The following is a 23,559-nucleotide window of genomic DNA, read 5'->3' as shown; positions in this document are numbered from 1 at the left end:
GCAAGCCCGGACAGCCGGGTCCAATCAAGCTGGTCGCTCGAGTCAGTTTGCGGCACCAGCACTCCGGGACTGGGACTCCAGCACAGTTTCTGCCCTCTGATCTGATTTGCCTCGCTGCTCTTGGCTTTTGGCCATTCGCCTTTTTTTTCCTGCGAACCCAGCAGCCCGGCCCCCCTCGCCCCAGGACAAGGACCCAGGACAGGATTAATACCTTAACCCTTACAGGCAGTCCCCATAAGCATAACCCACCCACACCCCCCGACCCGTCATTTGTTCATTCGTTCGTTCTCATACCTTACCTACCTTCCGACCGATAACCTTCGGCCCAAACCTACGGATCACTTTCTTCCCTCCCTTCACTCCTCGTTTCTCCATCGATACATGCTTTGTCTGTCCCAGAGCCTTGGGTCCTCAACTTGATTGTTGCGACAGAGCTTCAACAACCCGCAGTATTCGCATCGGGAACCGTCAAGTAAATCGACAACGAACCGCAATCCGCCTCGATTAATGATCTGATTCCATCCATTGGACGAACCCGCATCTGGAGACGGTCTCGAAGCAGCCAGGACACGGAGGCTCAGCTGCCAACTTGGTTAATGTTGACTATCTAGCTTGGACCTTTCTCACAACATAGCTGCTGTAAGTTGTCGGCGTCAGATCTTCGTGATGGTATTTATTTGCCAAGTTTCGCTTCCCACCCTTAGCGCGCGCGCGGGGTCTGAACCCGTGTAAAGCATCATGTGTTGCTTACTTGGCATTCCCTCTTCTCCAACAAACACAACTTGTGTTAATACTCATATACTGATGACGATATAGACAATGACTGGCCCTCCCATCATGAACACGCCCATTAGTGAAGGGCCGCTTCTGAAACATACTCGGAAGACGGTTGGTGGCAGGACCTTGCATTATATCCTTAATGTAATACAACAGCCCGATCGCGCCAGAGCTTGCGGTTCTGGACCAAAATGTAATAACCGTCACGCCATGATTTCCGTCCATCAAGAATGTTGAGACTGACTGCTACTAGCGTCCGCTGACCGCCGACCCGTGGATCCTCCCCCGATTGTGAAGCTGAATGTCTTCGAAGGCGACACCTATGAGCAGGCCAAGGACATTACTTTCGACTATGCCGCCGAGTTCTTCGTTTTCGTCTCGCTGGAAAACGCTCGGCCCATGGCCCATGGACGAGTGCAAACTCAGGCGACCTCGACTCCGCCGGTTTTGACAGGCTTGCCTGTGTCGGCCTGCTGCTACCTGGACCGACCTGAACCGGCTGGTTACTTCCTCTTTCCGGATCTTTCCGTTCGACATGAGGGCTTTTACAAGCTTATTTTCCGCTTGTACGAGAAGAACAAGGACCCCCAGGACCTGACGCTTGGATCCGAGAAGCAGGAGCCCGTCTCGGAAGAGGCAGCCGATGGCTTTGTTACCCACATGATGGAGGTGAAGTCGGTAACCTTCCAGGTCTACAGCGCCAAGAAGTTCCCCGGTCTGGGCGAGAGCACATCGCTGAGCAGAACGGTGGCCGAGCAAGGTTGCCGCGTTCGAATTCGACGAGATGTGCGGATGCGTAGACGTCCGGAGAAGGGTGGTGACAAGCCAGACCGCCGGTCACAGTCCCCTAACGCATTCCGAGACCGGTCTGGCAGCCATTCGAGTGCCGACCGGGGTGTCTTTTCGCGTAGGACTTCTGCATACGAACATCCGCCACCACCACCGCTTGCTGCCGCCCGTCCTACGCAAAATAGAGTACTCGACTTTGGTCCTCCCAGTAGCTCTTTCCCACCACCGCCAGCGCCGACATCTGAGCCCAACACACCCATCCGGGCTTACCCTCGTCACGGCTCGTTGAGCTCCTATCCTCCTCCGCCTCCTCCCCCAGCAGCGACTGGTCCTCGTGCCTCGCCCTATCCGCCGCCACCGAGCGGACCCGGACCATACTCTTACGATGATCGACGGCCGTCCCTGCCGCACATCATAAGCGGCGGACGACCTGGCCTAACCGCCTACGCATTACCGCCCATCCAACCGCAACTGCAACCGCGTCACAGTATCGCTTCCACGGACGGTAACACGTCCTCAACGAAGACAGAATCGTCACCTGCATGGAGTCCCAACAGCTCCATGTCCCCCTCGTCAGGAGGCAAGCCCTTGTACCCCACACAAAGCAGTTTGTCAACGAAGAGGGGCCTGTCGGAGGAGGAAGCGTCTTTCGAAGGCGACCACCTGTTGACAGGGTATTCGTCGACGAAGCTGCAGTATAAGAGATCATCGGGCGATGTGGTAGAAAAGCTCTCGCTAGGCGATGCTGCTGAGGGCAATGAGAAGCAGTATCATCCTGACCACGAGGTACCTATAGACCCATCATTGCTGAAAGCCAGTGTGCCTTGTGCGCCGGAAGAAATCAAATACGCAGAGATCCGAGACCAGGAAGCCTATGCCAGAAAGCGACTACACCTTGGACGCAACCATAGTATCGGTTATGGGCACATCATGGAACAGCGAGTCTGACAGGGCTTGGGGCGGGCAGGCAACGACACATGATGTAATTTCGGCTTCTTTTTTGATACCATGGGTTTAGGTTCCAGCAGTCTGTTTTCTTCTTTTTTTTGCTGTATATACGCACTACGTAGCGACATTCTGGGATTTCTTTTGTCAGATTTGGAGAACAGGGACTGCAACCCCTGGCTTGGCATATATTTTGCCTGGGGCGAAAGGGGGGTGGGCGTCAAGCGCGCCCAGCTACGGAGTTGGGGATGGCGGGACTCGTGATATTGTTAGCACGAGGCCGAGCAGGTCTACGTGACCGGGCTTGGGGAACCGAGTTGTTACTTATTCTGAAGGACGGCAGCACAAATTGGGGAAGATACGAGCCAGCACGCGCGTTCTTGCGGTGCTGGTTGGCTGAGTCGAGACCATACAGGTCTTTCACTGTGGTATATTCAACTAGTACAAGGATTTAAGAGCGTTGGAACAATAGCTGGCACGGATTGTAGATAGCAACAGCGCATAGGCCTTTGTATAGCGAATTCAAGTCGGCTCTACATCTTCTCAAGCAGAACAAAATCGAGATTTGGATGCATGACTCGGGTACGCTATGTACGCTATGAACAATCTTGAAGCTGGTTTTCGGCTGGCTCAGTTGGAGCTCCGAGCTCAGGCAGATCACGATTTTAGCCTGGTTGCTCTGTGATACCAGCAAGTGGGAAGAGACAGCTCGTTAACAGCCGCCCCGTCCATGTACGTCGGGTCCAAGCTTCACCCGCTTTTACTGGCACGAGGCACGTGGAGCTCCATGTGTGTGCGTGAGTGCGTGTGCGCGAACCGCTCCTGTTCATCGTGAGGTCCAATGGAAGTCAGTTGCATACGACGGAGAAGAGATGCATTGATTAATCGGCGTTGTCTCGTACGAAACAGCAGGAAAAAGCTCTATCATTCTATAATATCCTACAGAGAAAGAGAGAGAGAGAGGGTCAGGGGCACTCAACTACAAATCATGTCATTTCATCAGTACGAGTACGGTTAGTGGCCTGGAATCGACGGACTTGCCCCCCGCTTTAGGCAGGTTCCTCCCCCTGGCAAGTGCTGGCTCCCACTCCTGCGCCCCGGGCCCCAGAAGCACAGGGAGCTGCCATTGAAGAACCCATGTCAACAATGAGCTGTCTCTGCAGATGCAGAAAGTAAACAAAAGTTGCCCCGACCCATCCAACCAACCAACAAACTATACTATCATAAACAGCCGACTACTTGTGCTGGCCACACACCACCTGCACCTGCTAAAACCCTCACCACACCCATGGGACTCACACAATCTACCTTACTTTCCAGCTTTAGTCCCGTCTAGAGCGTCAGTCAGACCTTGACTGGCGGTCGCCCAGAATGGTCCTCGAACCAACTCCGCGACCGTCTGCAGATGGCTCGCGCCCCGTCTCGCGCTTCCAAGAAGGCTCCATGAACGACAGAGTCAGCGCCGCGCCACCTGTCCAGTTCCTCGGCGAGGACCAGCTGGCCCGGTTCGAGAGGCAGTTTTACCCCCCCGCCCCCGCCTCCAACAACAGCAGCAGCAGCAGCAGCAGTCAACGGCGCGACCGCCCTTTGTCCGCCCAGGCCCAGCTCCCCTCCCAGGTCCTGCAACGGCTGCGGACGACACCGCAGGAGCCCACGCAGCAGCTTCATGGCGACGACGACGTGCCGCACAGGCAGCTCAGGCATAAGAAGTCTATGGGCTTCCTGAACCGCGTGCGTGACGCCTTCGGACTGGGCCGCAAGGATCGAGAGGCCGGGGCGGTCAGCAAGGTACAGCAGGAGACGGAAAAGCGGATCAGTCTGCAGCACGCGCCGACGCACCAGAGGCCTGTCCACCATATGACGAAGGCGCATTCGCAGTCGAATATTCCTCAATTCCCTCCAGCGTTTACGGCACTCACAACACCCGTGCCTGGCGGCGCTGGCACCGACCGCCCGAGTCGAGACGAGATCATGGCGTCCTACAATGAATTGATGGCTACTGGCTTCTTCCAGTCACATGCTATACAGTCCACAAGGCAGCCCCCGCCGGGAAGTAGGCTACAGAGGGAAATGGCGGGCCATTCGATGCGATCGCAGCCTCTGCCCCGCATCGACTCGCCCGACGAGCAACTACTACAGTCGACTAGCCCGGACAGGCCCAAGTACTCTGCAATGCCGGATTCACCGAGCAGTACCAAGAGCCCGCCGAGGCAATCGTTCAATATGCAGCGCCTGGCTCCGCCTCCGCTGTCGCACCAGAAGCTCGAGGCCAAAGCCAAGGCCTCTCGCGAGTCCCTTCGCTATAACCTAAGGGGTCGCAAGCGCTCTCGTGCCGAGGCCGACATCAATGTGCTGGCCACGGATATCCCTCTTACCCCCTCAAACGCAGCAGAGCAACGCTGGCGGCCTCCCGCTCAGCGCCACCGGCGGTAGCTTTGGAAGTATCTGGCCCAGCGCCAACGGCAGTAGCAACAGTGGACAAGGAATCATTAGAAGAGTTTCCAAGAAACTGCGCAAAATGCCTAGTGGCGCTGCTAGTGCCGACAGCGCGAAGGCTACCTCGCCGTCTAAAGGCGACAACGGGAGAACCGCGTCTCAGAACACGGAAATGTCCATTCGAATGCGCAGCCCCAGCCCTGACTCTCCCGGCATGCGGTCGAACAAGGCGCCGCCTGGCACGAGAAACGAACGGATGCCCACGATACCCCCACGATCGGGCTCCGTTGCCGGGGCTGGCGGTGCGAATCGACTGCGCAAGAAGGCCCACCAGTACAGCCCTCAGGCCAGACGCCAGGCCCACAGCAACAACCCTAGCTACCCGCCCATCACACTGGACAAGTATAGGGGTCTGCCGATTCAGATGCGGTCATCCAATCGCCCTTCTGGCCCTTCCCCCAACTGGTCTTTGGAGGCGGTGGATGTGGATATGCCGCCAAACGGCGAGAGCAGCAGCAGCAGCAGCAGCCGCAGCTCGCTTGAGGGCAACAAGGGCCGCGCCATCACTCTGAAAGATGCGATAGGCGTGGCAGAGCCATTGTGTGTGGTGCCCGATGCGAACCGGGGTATTCCTATGGTCCCCCAAATCCCGGAAACGTTCCTCAAGAACGGACTGTATGGGGCGAAGGGGGTTCAAATGGAAGTGGCGGCGAGGAATGAAAATCATCGTATGGACGTTGATTGGCAGTTCGGACAGGCTCTGTGAAGTGGGATCCAGTGAAATGGGCTTTGCTCGTCGATCTCTTTCGACGAGTTTATGGCGTTTTTCCCTCAAGATCAGAATGCCTGTCGGATCTAGGTGTAGAAGCAGATACTTGCACCACGGTTGATCGCTGTGAGACCTCTCGCTTGCTACGGTCGGCGGTGGCCCACTGGCGTTCATGGATTTAATGGCTTGGATTGTCGACCTTGCGGGGTGCGCATTTTGCGTGCATATCATTGCTGGTATCGTGGTTTTTTGGAGGATTTCTCGTTTTCCGCTCCCGCTCCCTCTCTGTCTCCCACCCCTATTTCGACTTCACGCTACGAATTCATGAGTTCACGACGTTATCGCACACGACGACGAAGAAACCCGCAGGTATACCATGTACGATGATTCTCAACCCGTTGACATTTATCAACGGACGGATACCAGGGTACGAAAAGGTGTTATAGGCGCTTTTGTTTACTCGCCCCTTACTTTAAGGGTAAGGGTGTTGTTTGCTGTATGTTGACGGCTACTTGCTTGGCCGTCAACTTACTTGGCTTGTTTTCTCTCCCTCGTCGATGGGGTTTCCAAAATTCGCTTTCATGCCAGATTTTTTGTATATAGATATGTACTGTACTAGTCGAATGGAGATTAGTCGTATGAATCTCGGGAGCTCGTGTGAACTGACTAGGGGTGCCCCTTTCTCATAATGATGCCTTCCCCCCTATTGTGTTGTCGTCTTGGCCCGAGAAGGTCGATTGGCGTAGCATTTCGATGCAGGTATGATGGGGAGCGTATCTCGTATTCATTACCCTTACGGTTTGTGCTTGAGCAGAAGCGAGTTATATTCTTCCTGGCACCAAGTGCCGGGAGGTGGAACGCTGAAGCTGGGCAAAAAGCAAGGAACGGTATATCCCTCTCCTAATGCGGCATGTAGCCTTGAAGGATCGAGCGTGTACGTGCTGCATTTTGATCAGAAACGGCACGGGTTTTGGCCCATCAACAGGTACCAAAACCATCTTCTATTTCTTGCACAAAGATGAAGCCGTGAAGGGCATTTGTACATATAACGTATCAACAGGTCTGAATTGCTGCTCTGTCGCTGGTTCCATGACAGACGATAGATATGTGAAGCAGGCACATCGACCCTACACTCCCCTCCCCCTTCCCCCATCGGTCGACGTCTTCCGTCTGCTTCTCCAGTGTCTAAATACAGAAGATAAAAAGAAGTAGCAAAGCACCAGCTCGTCTCGCGGAGGGAGAACTCGATTCTTCTTCGCCTTTCACTTTCTACGTTCAAGCATGCACGTTTATACGCTGAAGCGCACACGCTTCTGACGTAAGTAAATATACCCCGTACCCGAAACCAGCCCGTTGCCATTCCATACGTCGACAACACCCAAAAAGCAGGTTCTCTTCTCTAGTGTCCCCCCATCCATCCAACCGCTCTCCAATACCGGTCCGCACCACCCCTAGCTTGAATACGCTGGGGGATAGAAAAACACCCAGAGGAATATCAAGGTGAACGGAAGCCCCCAATCTGCGCCAGTGTCCATAAGCGATAGTGATCAGCCCACCCTCTGTTTATGTCCGGGCCCATAGACGTAATAGGCCTCTATATCAAGTAGTGTTACTACTCTTCATACCACCGAAAATGTGAATGCTATACAACGAAAGACCAAGAAGAAAATTAATAGGTGTACGGAGTAAGTGGGAATCGAAATTTATGTCTTTTCATCTCAACAAAGGCCGACAGACGAAGAAGAAGCATCACCACGTCACACTGCTTCCACAGCCGCTCTGTTGTTCAGCTGCTCCAGTGTTTGTTGTGGTGTAGTCGTCATGTCTACAACCAGCTGACCAAATTTCGTCATCCCCTGAATCACGGCAGGTGCGCCGTTGAAGATCATCATACCAAGTATGAATATAAGAAGAGGAAGCTGTGACGGGGAATTAGTTACGGAATACGTATGATGCGTGGCGAGGAAAACACTTACCCAAACGAACCACAGCATCTTGTCACTGCTGCCGGTCTTGAGTCGCTCGGCATGCGCGCGCTGGAGGTCCTCTTGCTGCTCCTTGGTGATGGCGTTCTTGCGTCCGATCTGTAGGAGATGCGGAACTTGTCGTGTCTTCGAAGACTCCGCTGTCGATTCTTCGGTCTGGTCGTAGAGGGCCGCACATTTGGCATCTGCCTCATACTCTGCTGCAGCGGCGGCGGCAGATGCTTGCTTGGTGTCGACAGATTGCTGGTTGTGTGGGAAAAGCTCCTCATAGGCGGGTGGGGGCGAGTCCTTGGCTCCGAAGAGCGATGTGATCTCCCACCACTGCTTGTCGCCATCACGGGGGCCGTGGTCCCCTGCAGATCCCGGCCGAGAGCCTCCAATGTTGGGGACCAAAGATACAAATCGCTGCATGAAATGTGCGTTGTTGAGCATGTTGTGATAGTCATTGCGGCCTGGTAGCTGTGGCATTTGCGGCATCTGGAATTGCTGCCAGTTATGCATCACGGCTTGCCATTGTTGCAAGACACGCCCTTGTAGAGCTGTCATCGCGGCACCCGGCGATGCCATGCCTGCTGGGACTCCAGCAGGGGGCGAAGGAACGATCTCGGGAAGGCGGTGGTTGTTGGGCATGCTACGTCTTCTCATCTGCAGATACTCCTTGGGCTCCCCCTGACTGCGAGTCGAATTCTCCAGAGGAGTCTTCGTAGTCATCATCGCTGGAGTCGCCGGAGCCGGAGGCATCCGTCAAAGATTCGTCGTGATAAGCGGACATTTCGAGAGGTTCTCGAGATCCCCATAAAGAACTGAGAGAAGTAGCGCTGTTGACCCTGCTGTGGAGAGAGCCCCGGCTATGAGAACGTGCGTTGCGCTCGACGCTTCTAAGGGCTCTGAGCACTTCTCTGGACCCCTCTGCTCTCTGACAAAGATCCGCGGCCGTGAGGCCAGATAAGCTTCTCATGGTTGGATCAGCGCCAAAGATCATCAGCCGGCGGACGATTGTCGCATGGTTGTTCATAGCCGCAAAATGTAATGGTGTGAAGCCTCCCTTGTCGCGAGAGTGGATATTGGCACCTCGTGACAGCAAGCCGGCGACAAATCGGGACATGCCCAGGGAGCAGCCAAGATGCAGCATGGTCTGCCCTGTGGTCGACTTCCTGATGTTGATCCTGGCCTTGTTGACACTGTCGTCCAAATCAATGAGGTCGAGGATTTTCATAAGACCAGATTCAACGCATTCTCGTTGCGCCTCCCGGAAATTGTATCCGCCTGACACTTGGTTTCCGGCACTAGGGGGACAGTCCCCAGCCGCCAGGGCTTGACCTCGAGTTGATGATGCTCTTTGCAATATCTGTGGCATCTTGGATTGTGCCCCCCAGTTTATTACCAAGACAGACGAGAGCGGTTCGCATCAGCTGTTCCTCGCTATCGTCGATATAACGGAATATAGCTTGTTTGCCGCCATAAGCAGGTTGCTGGTCGGCCAATTGTGGGTGCCTGATGCGGACCAAGACGTTTCCTGCGACATGGGACGGGGGCAATAGACAGACCAAGGAGCTTTCACCCCAGAAAGTGGTGGTAAGTGCTCTCTTGTCGCCAAACATCACTTCCAGGCCACCGTTTGTGAAGCCACTTCCGAGGACCGTTACCTCTATGCCACCATCCTTGGGCCCCTCGCCCGGAATGATTTTGTGGATAGTAGGGCTTGGACTTCGAATCGAGTTCATACCGACAGGCGTGTTGTTGAAGATTGCTTGAGAGAGTGGTGTTTGTTGCTGAAGTACACTCATCTCGTTGCGGAGATGATTAGGACTCGGGGCCCTGCTTGGGTGAGCTGAGGCTGGGGCTGAGTACATTGGCTGGGCTAAAGACATGTTGTCTATGCTCATGTTCCTGCTGTTGCCTCCTGGGTAAAGTTCGTTGTTGTTACTGTTAGGGGTAAGAGGGCCGGTAGCGAAAGATTGTTGCATGCCGTTCATAGAAGGGGGTTGCGGCTGAAACATGGGGCCAGCCGTCATCGGGAAGTTGTTGACAGCCGGAGAGAACGGCGATGTGGCAGATGTTCCCATCGACGCGTCATTCTGTGTGTTATTCAGTGGCGCACCTGGCGGCTGGACTGTCTCTAGACGGGTCATGGCCAACCCTTGCGGCAGCTTGTTAGTCGAGCTAGGCTTCCTCCTTTTAGCGGCGGGCCCTGCGGGAGAGGTCGGCGACGCTTGCCGCGATAGATTACGAGGTGTCGCAGTGGCTGACGTAGTCCGAGAGTTATGTTGTTTGGGGACTGAAGTCTGCAAGGCAGGGCCGCGTTGGAGACTCTGAAGATCAGAAGATGATTGTGTTTGACGGAAGGGTAGGGGTGCATCTTGGGGCATAGCATCTGCCTGTGTTTCTGCAGTGCTGGAGGTTATCGTTGTGGCTGTGGGGGGCAGGTGTGTTTTGTGGTCATCCGTGATCATAATAGCATTGGACATCTCCTGTACAATGACGTTGTTCTGGTAGTCCTTCAGGGTAAAAATAACCTGGAAGCCCATCTTCTCCTGGTGGTGTCGGCAATAGCAAGCGATGCGCATAGGAGCATCTACCTGCATAGTCCCCGGAGGTGGTGTCGTGCCAATGCCAGTATCAGTAGCGACCTGCCATTCCTTGACCTCCTGCGTGTTGAAGACGATAGCCCGGTAATTCTGGTACTTGTCCCAAAGTTCATCCTCTTCCGGCTTCTTGTTCTTCTTGCGCCCCGCCCTTTTGCGTTCTCGAGTGATGCACCCATGGCAGATCCGGACTTCACCACCATTCTGCGGCTTGATTTCATCAGCCTCTGGACCAGGATTCGGGGAGGTGGGCCGGGAAGCTTTGGCAGCCTGCTCGAAGGCTTTGCATCTCTTCTTTTCATCCTGCATAGCGCTTGTGCATACAAGCATGGTGTAGAGTTCGAGCATATCCGGCGAAGATTTAAGAGGCCCTTTATGCAGCAACTTTGCTTTCGAGATACTGTGCCGCGGCAGGTGCAGGCGCTTGATGGTTGATGGGAGGTTGTGGAAAGTTAACTTGATAGGAATCTGCGTCTCTACCCGCGACTTGAGGGGAGTTGGCTGGATCCTAAGCGTGGCTTTCCCTTCGAACGCCAGACCGTTGTAAGCCACGCCCGGGGCCGATGCTGTTAAACCGCCCTGCTGCATGCCCCGGCCATGCCGCGCGGAAAATGGGACCTGAGCAGGCCAACCAGAGTTCGGCCCCGGCAACCTGAATTGAAACGAATCGACTGAAATGTTCATGTTGTTTTCAGAAACAGGAGAATCCTTGAACATGCCAGCTGGTGACGATTCATGGCTTGGAAACATGGGCGAGGCTTCCCTAGAGCCTACTGCTTTGACACCACTTATGCCATTAGTGAACGCATACTGTTGAGTATGTGTTAGCGTAGCGAGGCTAGTAAGGTGAAGAGTACTGACCGACTGAGCCTTGCCATGGCCTTTTCTTTGGAGGCTCGGGCTCTTAGCTGAGACGGCTGAGTGGTCTTCTGGAGACAGAGAAACATTGCCATTTATCGGCGGTTCGCTCGGACTGCTTGACGCACTTGCAAAGTCAAAGAAGTTGCTGTCATCAAAATGAGTGGAGGGATCGACAGACTGGTCTAACGCGTGCCCCGAGAGCAAATCAATATTGGTGTCATGGCCATTTGTGAGAGCATCGAATGGTTTCCACTCGGCGAACGTCGCATCCTCGGTCATCATGACGTCTCCCGAGGTATGGCTCGTCTTGGGCGAATTTGAATCGGCGCTCCGCCTCGACGATCCCGAAGATGAAGAGTCGCGGTGAGACGGAGGTGAGAAATCTAGATCTTGTTCCGGACGGCCAGGGGTGGCGAAGAGATTCTTGGATTCACCAAGAGTGTTCGAATCGAAAGTGTGCAAAGCGGCGGAATCACCAGCATCTAGACCGAATAACCCGGCGTTTTCGGCGTTCAAATCATCCGTATCGAATATGAACTCGCCGTTGTACGCCGTAGAAGGCATTCCTAGATCAGGGTCGAACGCGCCACCGAAGACGGTATGTCCATCGGTTGGCATGGCCTGCTAGATATGACTTTCAATATCTGATGGTCTTCAGTTGCACAGCTGTGCCTTTTCCAGGCAAGATTGCGAAGCACGCCGAAACGTTGCCAAAGTGGTATCTGTCTGCCGGCGTTCTAGTGTCGGCGCGGAAGCGGGTGACTTGGTGTCGATAAACGTAAAGCGCTGGATCCAGCAATGTCGTCCTGTACCGCACCCACTACTCCTAGTCGCTGATAATCGGAAGCCAGATGCAACGGCGGGTGGAAGAGGTCGTTGCAATATAGCTCGGCTGTGATCTTAGTCCTGCGGCAGCATCGCGCCCAGATGGAATGCGGATAACCGAAACAAGTATATCTCCAAAAGGAAGTATCTTCGAATTGCAACGAATACAGTGAGAACAAGTCCAATCGACGGTGGTGGTTGAGCCGGGGAAAATCTGGCGTAAGCGTGGTTTCCTTTCGAGGTCGAACTGTCGGGAGGCAATGATGACTGGATGTGGCCAAGAATTGGGACGCGTATACGGGCAGGCAGGCAGCCTTTCAGGGTCTCGTGGAAATTGAGATGGGTTGAAAATTGCGCTATACCGATTATCGTCGTTCCGTTATCGGGTGATTTGTTCACACAGCCCGGGCGGTAGCAGCTGTTGGTGATGGTGTGATAAGAGATGACTTCTTCAATCGCAACCAACTGTGTGTATTGTCGGGTCGGGGGGGTTCCTCCAAAAGCGCCTGGAGAGTAGGTAAGTAAGTAGAGCAGCGCACTTCACTTTACTCGCACGCACACACAAAACACACGCACAATAACGCGGCAAGGCGGCTGGGGTGTGTGGGTTAGGATAGTGTCGTCAGGAGGATGCGTGGGCTAGTGCAGCTATTCTCTGCGAACGAAAGAGCCTTGAAGGGGGACGAGGATGCTCCACCCGCTAGGTGTCCAGGGCCGAAAAGTGGAGATAGAGTTGGGACGTTTGGATTTCTAGGGATTGGCCATTGGATTCACTGGGCGCACTCATGGAATACCTACAGTGAAGAATGGTTTGGATTGGATGGGATGGGATCGGATGCGGGCTAGCGGGTGCAACAATACGGGCAAAAACTATCCAGAGAGAGAGAGAGAGATAGAGCGAGCGAGAGAGAGAGAGAGAGAGAGAGAGAGAGAGACCGTAATCGGTTCGTAGGGGACCAAATCATGCATCCACGAAGGCAAGAAGTGGTGGCATCCCCCCAGTTCGCTTCCAATCCCAGTCCTAGTCGGTGTGGTGTGCTTTATCAGTTGCCCTGTTGCGTACAGTACAGTGTATAGGGCTCTTCCACGAACCTGATCTCTGCAGGGTCAACTTACCAGCAAGAGTAGACCATCTACATCAAACCCACCAGGCATTCGAGATTATCTCTCTCATACGCTCACAGTGCGTGGCGACAATAGTTCGCTGCTAAAGTAGGTACTTACATAAGACTCCCCTACATAACCTACGATGAACTAAAGTCGAGAAAGAATTAGGCGAGCGGTGTATTTTGGCTACCTGGTGCTAGGCGATGAATGGCTTGCAAAACCCTGTTTGGGCGCCTGGGCCCGTCTATTTGGGCCCGAAAGAGCTGATCTGCACAGCTATGAAATTATAATAAGGTGGTGTCAAGTGTCTCGAACTGCAAGATTGTGAGCGGCCACCCTGGTTCTACATACCTGTTGCTACTGCTGCTTCAGGCACATGTATGTTTATTTGCTATGGCTAAATGTACTTATATGTTGCTGCCGTCGCTCTGCTCTTCCTATCTGCAGAACAGTCAGTCTTGTGGCTTAACTCGCGTCCTCCGTCAGCGGCGGGAGCCAAATGATGCGCCCAGCCGGCTCTCGGAAAGCCAATCCTTCCTCATGGAGTTGGAGCCCACGCACAACCTCGAGGTTAGAGACACTTGGAGACACTTATTAGGTTGCCACGGGGAGGGCCAGTAGAAGAATAAACTCAATTGAGATCGCTCTGGCTGCATGGTGCCTTGCTCAGGCGGTCTCGGCCACTGCGCCTGATGTACAATACCATGATGATTGAGGGGCAACCCCCCGCGCAACCGTTGGCTTTGCACGGCAGATGGGTGATGAAGCAGATGGATATATTACACCGGAACTCTCGTAGCCGCGTCGAAGCTTGATTAGAAGCCGGTACTGTCTGTTACGGTGAAACAATATCATATGCGCGTACAACGGGCGGGTGTCGAAACACCCAGCTTTCCATCGTGAAAAGGTCGTGATGCGGGTCCAATCAGCGTGTCCCCTCGTCCGGCCTCCATCTCCTATTCTTTTCTTATTTCATTCCAAGGTATATACATACACATCACTGTAAATCAGGCAGAGAGTGGTTACGCCATAACCTACTTCAGTGGTGTAGGTCGAGAGGCGACTTGACTTCTACGTAGGACCGACTGCAAGTTGGTTGTGGATCTTGGAGTTCTTCCTCCCCAGCCAAATGCCATCGGAAGCTATATATTCTCCTCGATCCAGCCGCCGCCTCCCGCGTTCTGGCTTGTGAGCTGGAACTTAAAAGCCCCGGTCACTTTAATGTTCAAATCTCCGAGCAAGTAGGTTCGAACACTGTGCGCAATGCAGCATCCGTATCCTCCCTGACCCGATAGGGAGAGGTCTCCTCATCCTATCATGTAGTTGGCTGTATGCGGCAGGCCAGACAGTTTGAGTGCTTTAGATAACTGGGCTTATTACGTCGCCCACGAATGCATTCCAACTAACTGCAGCATCCATACATAACTATACATATACGAAATTATCTGAACATGAGGAAGAAGACGCAGATTGGGTTCCATTGGCTGTCCCTCCTACATGAGAGGTGGAGTACGTAAGACTTGTCGTCTAGAAACATCGCGGCAGGGGCTGCATATGGCGCAGTAGCAGCAGAAGCAGAAGCAGAAGCGTTATCTTTACACATGCCTCCTCAAACTGAAATCCATAAAGCCACTTGGCGCTAGGCTTGACATTCCGATTTCGCATCCTTAAACATGCTATCTGGCCGATATCCTGCAGGGCTTGGGTTACGACGCAGCTTCAAGGATGTCAGCTACTCCTACCTAGAGGGCGATATGAGAAGCATTATGCCCAGGATCCCGAAGCCAAGAGTATTGAGATTTCAATGGTGGGTTAATGACGACAATTCTTGCGTCTCTCTCTCTGTCTCTCTATTTCTCTCTCTCCTTTTTTTTCCCGCCCGGCTCATCCCAACCGTACAGCTTAGAACACTTGCAGCTGCAAGGCGAATCGGGGACTCTTAGATATTAATAACACACCATCTCCGTTTATAGGGTCCTAGCTGCATATCCAGCTAGTAGCATCTAGACCTTTGTCAGGGGCTGTCATTGGAGGCCGCAATTATCGGCTAGATGCACAGGCTCCTCTAATCATACTTTGTTCCAAAAGCTTGCCTGCTGAGTTACCGGGCACAGAGTTGGGTTCGCTCCCGCCAATCGCTATGATGTGATCCGGGTACGGAAGTCTGTGTATGACCCGATTAGGTAGACCTCAAAAGACTTGAATCGCCCAGGGGTCCCGAATCACGAACTAAAAGACTGCGCCACTTGGGGTCGAGAGCCGTTACACGAGCTTAGGTTAAGACAATAATACTGAACTGCCCGTATCATGGAACTATTGACCGAAGCGCGTTGCATCCATGCAGGAATGAATGGCTTGTTTGACTGTATGGGCAAATTCTATAAAGCTATAAACAGAAAAGACCCGACCCGGAGTTCGCGAACTGATCTTACGAGATAGTGCAACTTGGTTACTGAAGACAAAAACAATGTGATAAAGACCGTCTAACCCAATCACTCGGCCCCTGGTGAAAGGGACAAAGGAAGCGGGCCCTTGAAATGATTGTAAGAAACGAAGAACAGGATAACTATACGTTCGACAGACGCGCCTTGTCACTGTTGACGAATATACGAATATAGTAGGGTACATATACGCCAGAACATCAGGCGAACGTAAACCGGAAATGTAAGGGAACTCAAGGCGGGAATAAAGTCGACAATGGACACCAACACATCTGCTTAGAAGGCGTCATCGCCGTTGGCCCTTTGCACACCACACCCGAAAGAGAGCCTTGGTTGGATATACGAAACATCTAGCTTGGCGCCGGCTGTGACTGCTCGTGGACCTGAGAATCAAAAGCGGTCGTACTCGGCGATTGCTCGTTGTTTGTGACCGACTGAGTCCGCTCCGCCGGTCGGGCTTGGTTGTGACCTGGTTCCGACAAGTCTTCGTCGGGGAAACGAATGGTACGATTCGGCAAACCCGATGTTGCCACCTGCCTATCGGTATCCTCGGGGATAATACTACCACCAATTTGGAATAGTGGCCGTGCAGATGTTGTTGATCTTGAAATGGGAGGCGAGGCCACTTCGTTGGGGTTTCTAGCTGTGCCCTTGGCGCGGAAGGGTGGCAACAAGTTACTGACTCTCCCACGGATACGGAAAGGAGTTTCGCCTCCTCCTTCGTCGCTGGGCGACTTCAGGCTCCGAGAGATAGTCCGAGGAAGGTGCACCCCAAACTTTCCGAGGGGGATGGACAACCCATGGATAACCTGAAAGGCAAGTCAGCATACACGAAAGACCCAGCGATGATGGGAACTTACAACACTGCATATCGTGACAAACCATACAACGACCTCCACTGTCTCTCCTAAAGTAGCTACATCTGCTCTCTGCTGCCCATCGACCTTGAGGGTGTCGAGAAAAAGAAGCGTGATATACAAATAGAAGATCCCCGAGACTCCTACTGGGCCAAAGAAGCCCATGAAAATGGCCAAGCGGATGTTCTCAATCTGAGGAATGAATTTGTGTACAGCCAGAATGACCGGCGGGCGTCTGAACAGGAGGATTAGGATACCGAGAGGAATGAGTCGATAAATCGGGATGACATCATTATTGAGGAACTTGGACCAAGGGCAGACGGCGCCGTACCACATGAAAATGGCGACATTCAGGAGCATATCGATGGTGGGTTGAAGCGAGCTATTGAGTATTGGTCAGAAACGAAATGTCACACTCTGCGGAAAGGTAGATCACATACTGCGAATTGTCAGCCCACCCGTACAGTCCAAGATATACAGAATTTAACTTACCTCGTCAAGGGTTTCGAGCCGGAACCAGTCATCCCACGTGAATGTATTTCCCGCGATAAAGCATGCAAGAACATCGTCACTTCCGATCATGCCACACGTACCAGTGATGAACAGGGCCAGTGAAAGGGCGAATACTAGAAAGCTCTCACGGTCCACCCATCTCTTCTCCTCGGCGAAGTGTAGCAGGTGCAAGAAGATCTTGCCAACCACAGCACCGTAAATGACACTGAGCAAGATCGTGTAGCCCCAAGTCTCGCCAAACCATTCCCCCATCGCTTCCCTAGCTCCTCCATCAGCGGCATTGCTGCCATCGCCCACATACTTGATCAAGTAAAGGGCAAAGAACAGGAAAGGATAACCAAGTCCGTCGTTGGCACCTGATTCTGCAATGATGATCTTCTGGAGCTCTTTCGGCACGTTCTTATCGGCGAATTTGCCCTTTACGATCACATTGGATAGAACCGGGTCTGTCGGTGTGACACATGCGGCTACGGCGAGCGCATGGAGATAGGGTAGATGAGGAACTAGAGCCCATATCAGGAGGCTGGTGACGAGCCACATTAGGGTCATGACAAGGCCTAGCAAGATACTGAGAGGCTTCCATTCCTTTTTGAGGTAACGGCTTGGGAGCTGTATGCCAGCCAACACAAGCTGTACCCCAAGCACCAGCCGTGAGAAGTACAAAGTGATGTCATTGAGGTCATCTTGACTGCCATGTGCGTAATCCAAGGGCCGAATGAGGTTGGCCGCTGCCGGCGAAAAGGCGACACCCACCAGCAACGATATCACTAAAGTGAATGGTCAGCCTGGTCGAAGCATAGTCGTCGATTGGTCCAGCTACTTACATGCTTCAGATAGATAAAAGTTCTCTTTCACGAGGTATGATACCAGGCCGAACACGCTGATAAACCCCCCGAGCAAAGCTGTCTGGGAGTAATCAAGTCAGAAGCCAAGAAACAGCATGGTTGGAGCATGTAGCATACAAGGATATTGAAATCTGTCAGGTCCAGGGTAGGCATTATGTCGTGGAATGAGAGCAGAAGCTATCTAGTGGCGATGGTACTGTCAGGTCACTCCGGAGTCGTCCGTACAAGTGCGCAAGGCAAGCAGGCAATGGTAGGCCGTTGGACATTCAGCAAATGTTATTGAACCATTTGGACTTGGTCGAAAGGGAACAGTACGTGCTCTTGGAAGGGCCACTTTGATGATTTTGTTTCTTATCAGTAGGTAGACAGAGGCGACGTTCGCTTGCCCTTGTGCGAAAATTATGAAGTACTTCAGTCGACGACCAACACAATTGCCAGGAGCCTGTTGTATCACGATGAAAACGGTATCTGTTTGGCCAGGGCAAGATTGGTTGAGAAGGCGGTACTAAGAAACGAGTCGGTCGCTACTCGTGTGAAACGTGAACGACGATGGTTGTTTGATGTTTGCGGCGGGAAGGGAAAAATATATTTAATGTCGGGTCTGACGGACGCCCGGCGTTGTAGGTAGCTTTGGTTAGCGTCCACCTGGCGGATCCCGATCTGAAGCCTGTACGGTGTACAGCGAATCAGTCATCTCGACTGCTGATCAAAAAGTGCCATCCCATTGCACGACGAACTATTGGGGTTCTCGGGCATCAACCTGGCATAACTTTTGTTGGAAGAGCCCGAGTAGAGTAGAGTAAGTATGTAAATACGTATGTCCTTTCAATTAAGTATGGAGGAACGCAAACATGATAGATCAATCGTATATTGAACGCCAACATTGAAGTACGGCTTAAACAGTGGGCCGAAGCAGTACGTCAGTGTCTACCAAGCAATTATCCCGATAAATCAGCCAATATTTGATCTTCTGATTGATCCAAAAGCTGCCCCCGCTGTTTAAGCCATACTTGGCGGTCAAGGGGGAGAGGCTTATTCTTGTAAGTAGATTCACTCAGATTATGTCAGCCTGGACAACTGACTGCACATGTACAAGTCATACCCAAAACTGTTGCAACATGGAAGGAAAGGCATCCTGATACTTACAGCACCCATGTGAAACTCGACATCTTTACCAACACAGTACAGCGTGCGGCTGAGTCTATCCGGCATCTTCAGCCTCACGGTGAGTGAAAAAGACGAAGCTTGTCTTCATTCTGTTTCAATAGAACGATTGCTCGCTCCCTGGGCAATGCCACACAAGAAGTCGTGGACGCGAATAGGCCATCCGGTCCGATACCGGTAATAGGAGTTATCGCTCATGTTTCGTTTTGTCCCTTGGGCTTGGTACATGCTTCACACAATGCTTTGCTATGTGTAAGCTTACTTGACCCTGAAGCCGTGAGATGTTGAAGAAGAAAGTAAGTAAGAATACCCTTATTATAAGCTTATGTATCCAGTAAAATACCAACACAGTTTCTTAGATCAAGTGCACCCGCCAGCATCGTTGGTCAGACTGTGCAAAGGTCGCCACGCAATGCGTCATCTCGGGCTCCGGAGAGAAGCATCGAGGTGTGTTGGGTGCCCGGCCTGTCCTGACATGGGAGTGCTTGCATGGCGTACAGACCGGTGCCCGCGAGTTACGTGCAGGCTCTAGGACGACATGTTGCCTCCCTAGAGCTGTTCATCTGCTAAATGGCCAAAGCAGACAGTGATAAGAGGGAAAGTATGCTCTCGGAATATACCAAGAAGCAAGAAAGTAGGTGGATACAGCTTCGCCTGCCTCGCCGACTCTTGACCAGATTGACGTCGTCTTAGCCAAGGCACGAGCTGGCCAGTTGAGGAAGACTCGCTCCGGCAGTGCCTCTATAATATTTTAGCTCGGTTGGACTGTTCCATGCATATATAGGGACTACCAAGCCTCTCCCACATGCTCCGCATCCAATCTGCAACGAGGTAGTAGCTACTTCCTCGCCTAGTGAACCAATGGGCCTACCAATAGTGTTTACGCTGGGCTTTCGCTTTTCTCTTCGTGACGAGACGTGTCAAAGGTTGATGTCTACCTTCTTCAGGGAACAGTGTTCTTACCACATGTGTCTACCGAGACTTCTTCCTGCGTGACTATGGCACTGGAGAAGGCCGTCACTACTCTGTCGTCCGTGTCGGTAGCCAGGAGGAGAACGTGGCGTACGCATCCCTAGATAAACCAGATTTGACACTACCCTAAGGCACCGGTACTGCTGAGTTATCACATCACTGGCCAAGGAAATACTTTAAGGGCTGGATCCTAGACATTGCACTACAGATCATATGGAATGGGCTGTGGGTAATCTCCCGATTCATCTGCCACCACCTCAAGCTCTTACGACATTGTTGAGAATACCCTGCGAGCGCTCATCCTGCCTTTAGGAGGTGTATAACTTTGAGCACAAAGGATAAATACCGTCATATCTCTAGGTTGTTGCCTCTAAATTTCTGTCTCCCTTGGAAGCAGGATTTACTAGTATTCCATCAGAGCCATCGGAAGAGAAAATGATAGACAGATCCTTCGTCGTGTGTACTGGGCAGTTCTCAGCTCGGATAAACAGGATAGCATGTACTCCTGCCCCGTACCTAGATGAATCTGACGCGAGAAATGCCATACAATAAAATACCCTATCCTGATGACTGACAGGGGCTTCTGGAAACCTAAATCGCTAAGAATATCCCAACAACTGCGTACGAAGATGAGATTGCCCCCTCTATGAGCTCCATCTATCGGGTAGAGCTTTACAAGACCGTCCACAAGATGATCCCGGATTTATTCGAGAAATGTAGACATAATAACGTCAGTGCAGCACTCGCCGCAACAGCGCAGCGAATCCACGTGCAACTCAACAAGTGGCTCGCTACCCTCCCAAGCAAGCTATACTGGAATCAGTGGAGCAACAGGCAGTTTCAACCGGTTGTTCTCCATTTACAGTAGGTGGGCATTATGGTAGTATTGATCAGCAGAAAGGCTGACAATATTCTTCTTAGCATGGTCTTCTATGCGGTGATGATCATTCTCCATCGACCACCCAGGCATCTCTACGGTAGGCCAGGTATCGGTCAAAGTAAGGACGTTGAAATATGCTACGAGTCGCTACAAGCCATAGTACGATTTCTTCGCAGTTATTCGCGCCACCACAAGTACTCGACTCTGCCTTTAGATTCCGTCCATACACTGTCTGTTGCCGCTGGCACGGTCCTAATGCGAAAAGCTCTGGAAGACATACCTCCAGACGACTCCAACATCGTCAAACCGATGGGGGCTGTTCTAGATGCAATAGACGCGATCAAACACACTTGGCCCTGTACAGATGAGGTAAAGGCAAGCTTCGTTCAAGCCATGGAGCCTCCAGGGGCAGATGAACAAAGATCAGCATAGGACCCCCTTCTGGACTTTGATTTCCTTGCGGATTTGGAAATGCCACAGGCGTGGACGACCTTGACCTGCAGATTCATGATTCCGAATAGGGAATCCTTCTCATGGATGACAAGACGACTTCTTGATGGATCCTGTCTTTGGGCCGACCCTAGACGCCGGAGACCCTGCTTAGGCAATGACAAAATATCGTTTCGGTACATCGATTACAACGCCTAGAATGACGTCTCACTATCTTTAAAATTGTTGATCTATTATTTACGTATAATGTCAAAGCAACAATGAACCAAAAAAATACATCCAATATTCACCCCCCGCCACTCAGCTTATTTGGATGAGCACGGATACCATCTGAAAGGGACCATGTAGAAGTAGACCGCGCAATGATGTAAGGTACGATGGCCTTTCGTCAGACTTGGCTATTGCGGATTTATTGCAGGTTTGTTTGGATAATGCACTTTAATTAAGATAGTCGAGACATATTGACTATGTCTTGGTCCTTGCAGTCCAATAGTAGCATATGTCCAGGCGCATGTGCCATTACCGTCCCCTTTATGTCCGCTCTCATTACTGTCTCTTACGGTGCCACCCCACAAGCCCAAAAGACCCGGACTTCGTCCCCCGAGCCTGTAGTTCACCCAGGGGTTTCCCGTCGGCGGTGACGGGTGCTTCTCTCCACTCAGGGGCGTCAATGTTCAATATGTCCCGACTGTGTACCGCCTACCAAGCCCACGTGGTTGCCGTCGTCCCATTCACCCGTTATATCTAAGGCCTCGGCCCGGGCGAGCTTCAAGTTGCGGTACACCATGTAACGTGGTATGCTATGGGGCAGGTCGACGCAGATCCCGTCGGATAGAATGTCCGCACCGGCCAGGTACGACTTGATGGATTCATATCTCCCAGGGGCTGCGGATTCAGCGACCATGAACACTGCACCGGGCTCCGAGACGGAAGTCGGCCGCATAGCACACGATGAGATTCGCTTGCACGTAGCCCGGGGTAGACCTGAGGTGGGTGACGTCAAGGTCTTGGCCCGGGAGGGTTTGCGGACTTTAGGCCAGAAGCAAGGATCGGGACTATATGGATCAGCCGGACTCCTGTTCCTTGGGCAACATAGGCAACGATGGGTCTGACGATGAGTTCGCAACCATTGCTGCGGCGGCCATGGTGGTGGGAGTCTGTACCAAGAAAAGGACACTGTAGTGCAGTGGAATACACTCCAACTTGTTTCTCTTGCAAGGATAAAGCCGATAGCACTATCCGCCATTCAAGCAGCTTCAGAGAACGGCATCTTTAATGGCAACCGGAGCTGAAGTAGGGGCCAGATTGACAGCCGGACTTCCATCTCCGCAAGGCTCTATCCCCTCTTCAGATAAACACTTGTCCTTAACTACATCCACGAGCCGACCCCTTCTTACTGCGAACAGTCAGTGGTATTGCCTATGACGAACAGATCTATCGAATCTGAATATCGCAGCTTGCGTACACAATGGCGTTTTGTAAGTTTACTAGCCGTGCATGTTTGCGGAGAGCAGTTCCGATGGTCCTCCGGTTTCCTGGACGGGAAGGGGGGTTAGTCTACAAGCCACGGGACTGACAATGCATGTATACCACTACTCGAAATCTTATTGCTGTTTCGAATTTCTTGAAGGGCCCAATGCAGAATCTAGACCTTGAGACTATTTACTGCTTACCAACAGCCCGTTCTGGAGCGACTGGCGCAACTGGTAGAACTGGATCCCTCACGCGAGGATGGGGACAAGCCTCCGATTAGCGTGCCTACTAACCTACATAGCTGTGTCGTTGGCGCAAAGAAGAAGGCGGCGATGCCCAGCGTGCCAACTTCTCCCTCTGTGGAAAAGCAGGTGTAGGCTCGGGTTTTGAGGTTCTTCGGCGTTTGAAAAACAGTAGCGCTACTGGAATACAACACACAACGCAACAAAAATGATACGATATACCGGATTTCCGAACAGAACTTTTCCAAGTATGTATGCGTTCGATAAATGGGGTTGCACAAACCGGCCGAGCGAGTCAATAATGCCCTCGCTTCGGTACGGACGGAGCTGAAGTGAAACACACGCACTCGCTCCAAGTAGCAATAAGCACTTTATGTCCGACTGAATTGCGCCCGGGTATAGGTCCTGAATTCGGTCGCGAAACAGCCTCAATACTCTATAGTTGCATTATCATGAACTCTAAAATCACAAAGTGACAAATCCGTGGTATTCATGAACTGTGAAGTAGGAATGGATGGTCCTGAATGGCCCTGAAATCCATCGTGCGACAAGCCCAGCCGCCCGGGACCAATCGGTACTCGCGTGCGGTGTGGTCTATACCTTAGATCTTGGGACAAGTACTATTACACACCATCCAATATAT

At 52.4% G+C, this 23,559-nt stretch overlaps 6 protein-coding genes across 6 annotated transcripts; 3 read left to right on the top strand and 3 right to left on the bottom strand.

Annotated features, from left to right (window-relative positions):
• Positions 1 to 837: 837 nt before the first annotated feature.
• On the top strand, positions 838 to 2,514 carry PG994_001907 (uncharacterized protein; the record flags this gene model as incomplete). The annotated part of the gene is made up of 2 exons (XM_066853316.1): positions 838 to 970; positions 1,031 to 2,514. The coding sequence occupies 2 exons, from the start codon at positions 838 to 840 to the stop codon at positions 2,512 to 2,514; spliced, it is 1,617 nt and encodes a 538-aa protein (XP_066721457.1).
• Positions 2,515 to 3,882: 1,368 nt separating this feature from the next.
• On the top strand, positions 3,883 to 5,713 carry PG994_001906 (uncharacterized protein; the record flags this gene model as incomplete). Its single annotated transcript, XM_066853315.1, has 2 exons — positions 3,883 to 4,860; positions 4,901 to 5,713. 2 exons carry the CDS (start codon positions 3,883 to 3,885, stop codon positions 5,711 to 5,713), a joined length of 1,791 nt encoding a protein of 596 aa, XP_066721456.1.
• A 1,760-nt stretch (positions 5,714 to 7,473) lies between these two features.
• PG994_001905 (E set) lies at positions 7,474 to 11,765 on the bottom strand (the record flags this gene model as incomplete). The annotated part of the gene is made up of 4 exons (XM_066853314.1): positions 7,474 to 7,635; positions 7,693 to 8,332; positions 8,376 to 9,049; positions 9,096 to 11,765. 4 exons carry the CDS (start codon positions 11,763 to 11,765, stop codon positions 7,474 to 7,476), a joined length of 4,146 nt encoding a protein of 1,381 aa, XP_066721455.1.
• A 4,105-nt stretch (positions 11,766 to 15,870) lies between these two features.
• On the bottom strand, positions 15,871 to 17,888 carry PG994_001904 (Sodium/hydrogen exchanger family-domain-containing protein; the record flags this gene model as incomplete). Its single annotated transcript, XM_066853313.1, has 5 exons — positions 15,871 to 16,329; positions 16,381 to 16,759; positions 16,907 to 17,657; positions 17,715 to 17,796; positions 17,853 to 17,888. The coding sequence occupies 5 exons, from the start codon at positions 17,886 to 17,888 to the stop codon at positions 15,871 to 15,873; spliced, it is 1,707 nt and encodes a 568-aa protein (XP_066721454.1).
• Positions 17,889 to 19,469: 1,581 nt separating this feature from the next.
• PG994_001903 (fungal-specific transcription factor domain-containing protein) lies at positions 19,470 to 20,001 on the top strand (the record flags this gene model as incomplete). The annotated part of the gene is given in 4 exon segments (XM_066853312.1): positions 19,470 to 19,533; positions 19,548 to 19,634; positions 19,684 to 19,825; positions 19,854 to 20,001. The coding sequence occupies 4 exon segments, from the start codon at positions 19,470 to 19,472 to the stop codon at positions 19,999 to 20,001; spliced, it is 441 nt and encodes a 146-aa protein (XP_066721453.1).
• Positions 20,002 to 21,868: 1,867 nt separating this feature from the next.
• On the bottom strand, positions 21,869 to 22,346 carry PG994_001902 (uncharacterized protein; the record flags this gene model as incomplete). The annotated part of the gene is made up of 2 exons (XM_066853311.1): positions 21,869 to 22,256; positions 22,315 to 22,346. The coding sequence occupies 2 exons, from the start codon at positions 22,344 to 22,346 to the stop codon at positions 21,869 to 21,871; spliced, it is 420 nt and encodes a 139-aa protein (XP_066721452.1).
• Positions 22,347 to 23,559: the final 1,213 nt, after the last annotated feature.

The sequence above is a fragment of the Apiospora phragmitis genome (assembly GCF_038363925.1).
Source record: "Apiospora phragmitis strain CBS 135458 chromosome Unknown utg000002l:1.0-5516284.0:1.0-5523493.0, whole genome shotgun sequence".
NCBI classification, from domain to species: domain Eukaryota; kingdom Fungi; phylum Ascomycota; class Sordariomycetes; order Amphisphaeriales; family Apiosporaceae; genus Apiospora; species Apiospora phragmitis.
This window is presented reverse-complemented; position numbering and strand designations above follow the sequence as displayed.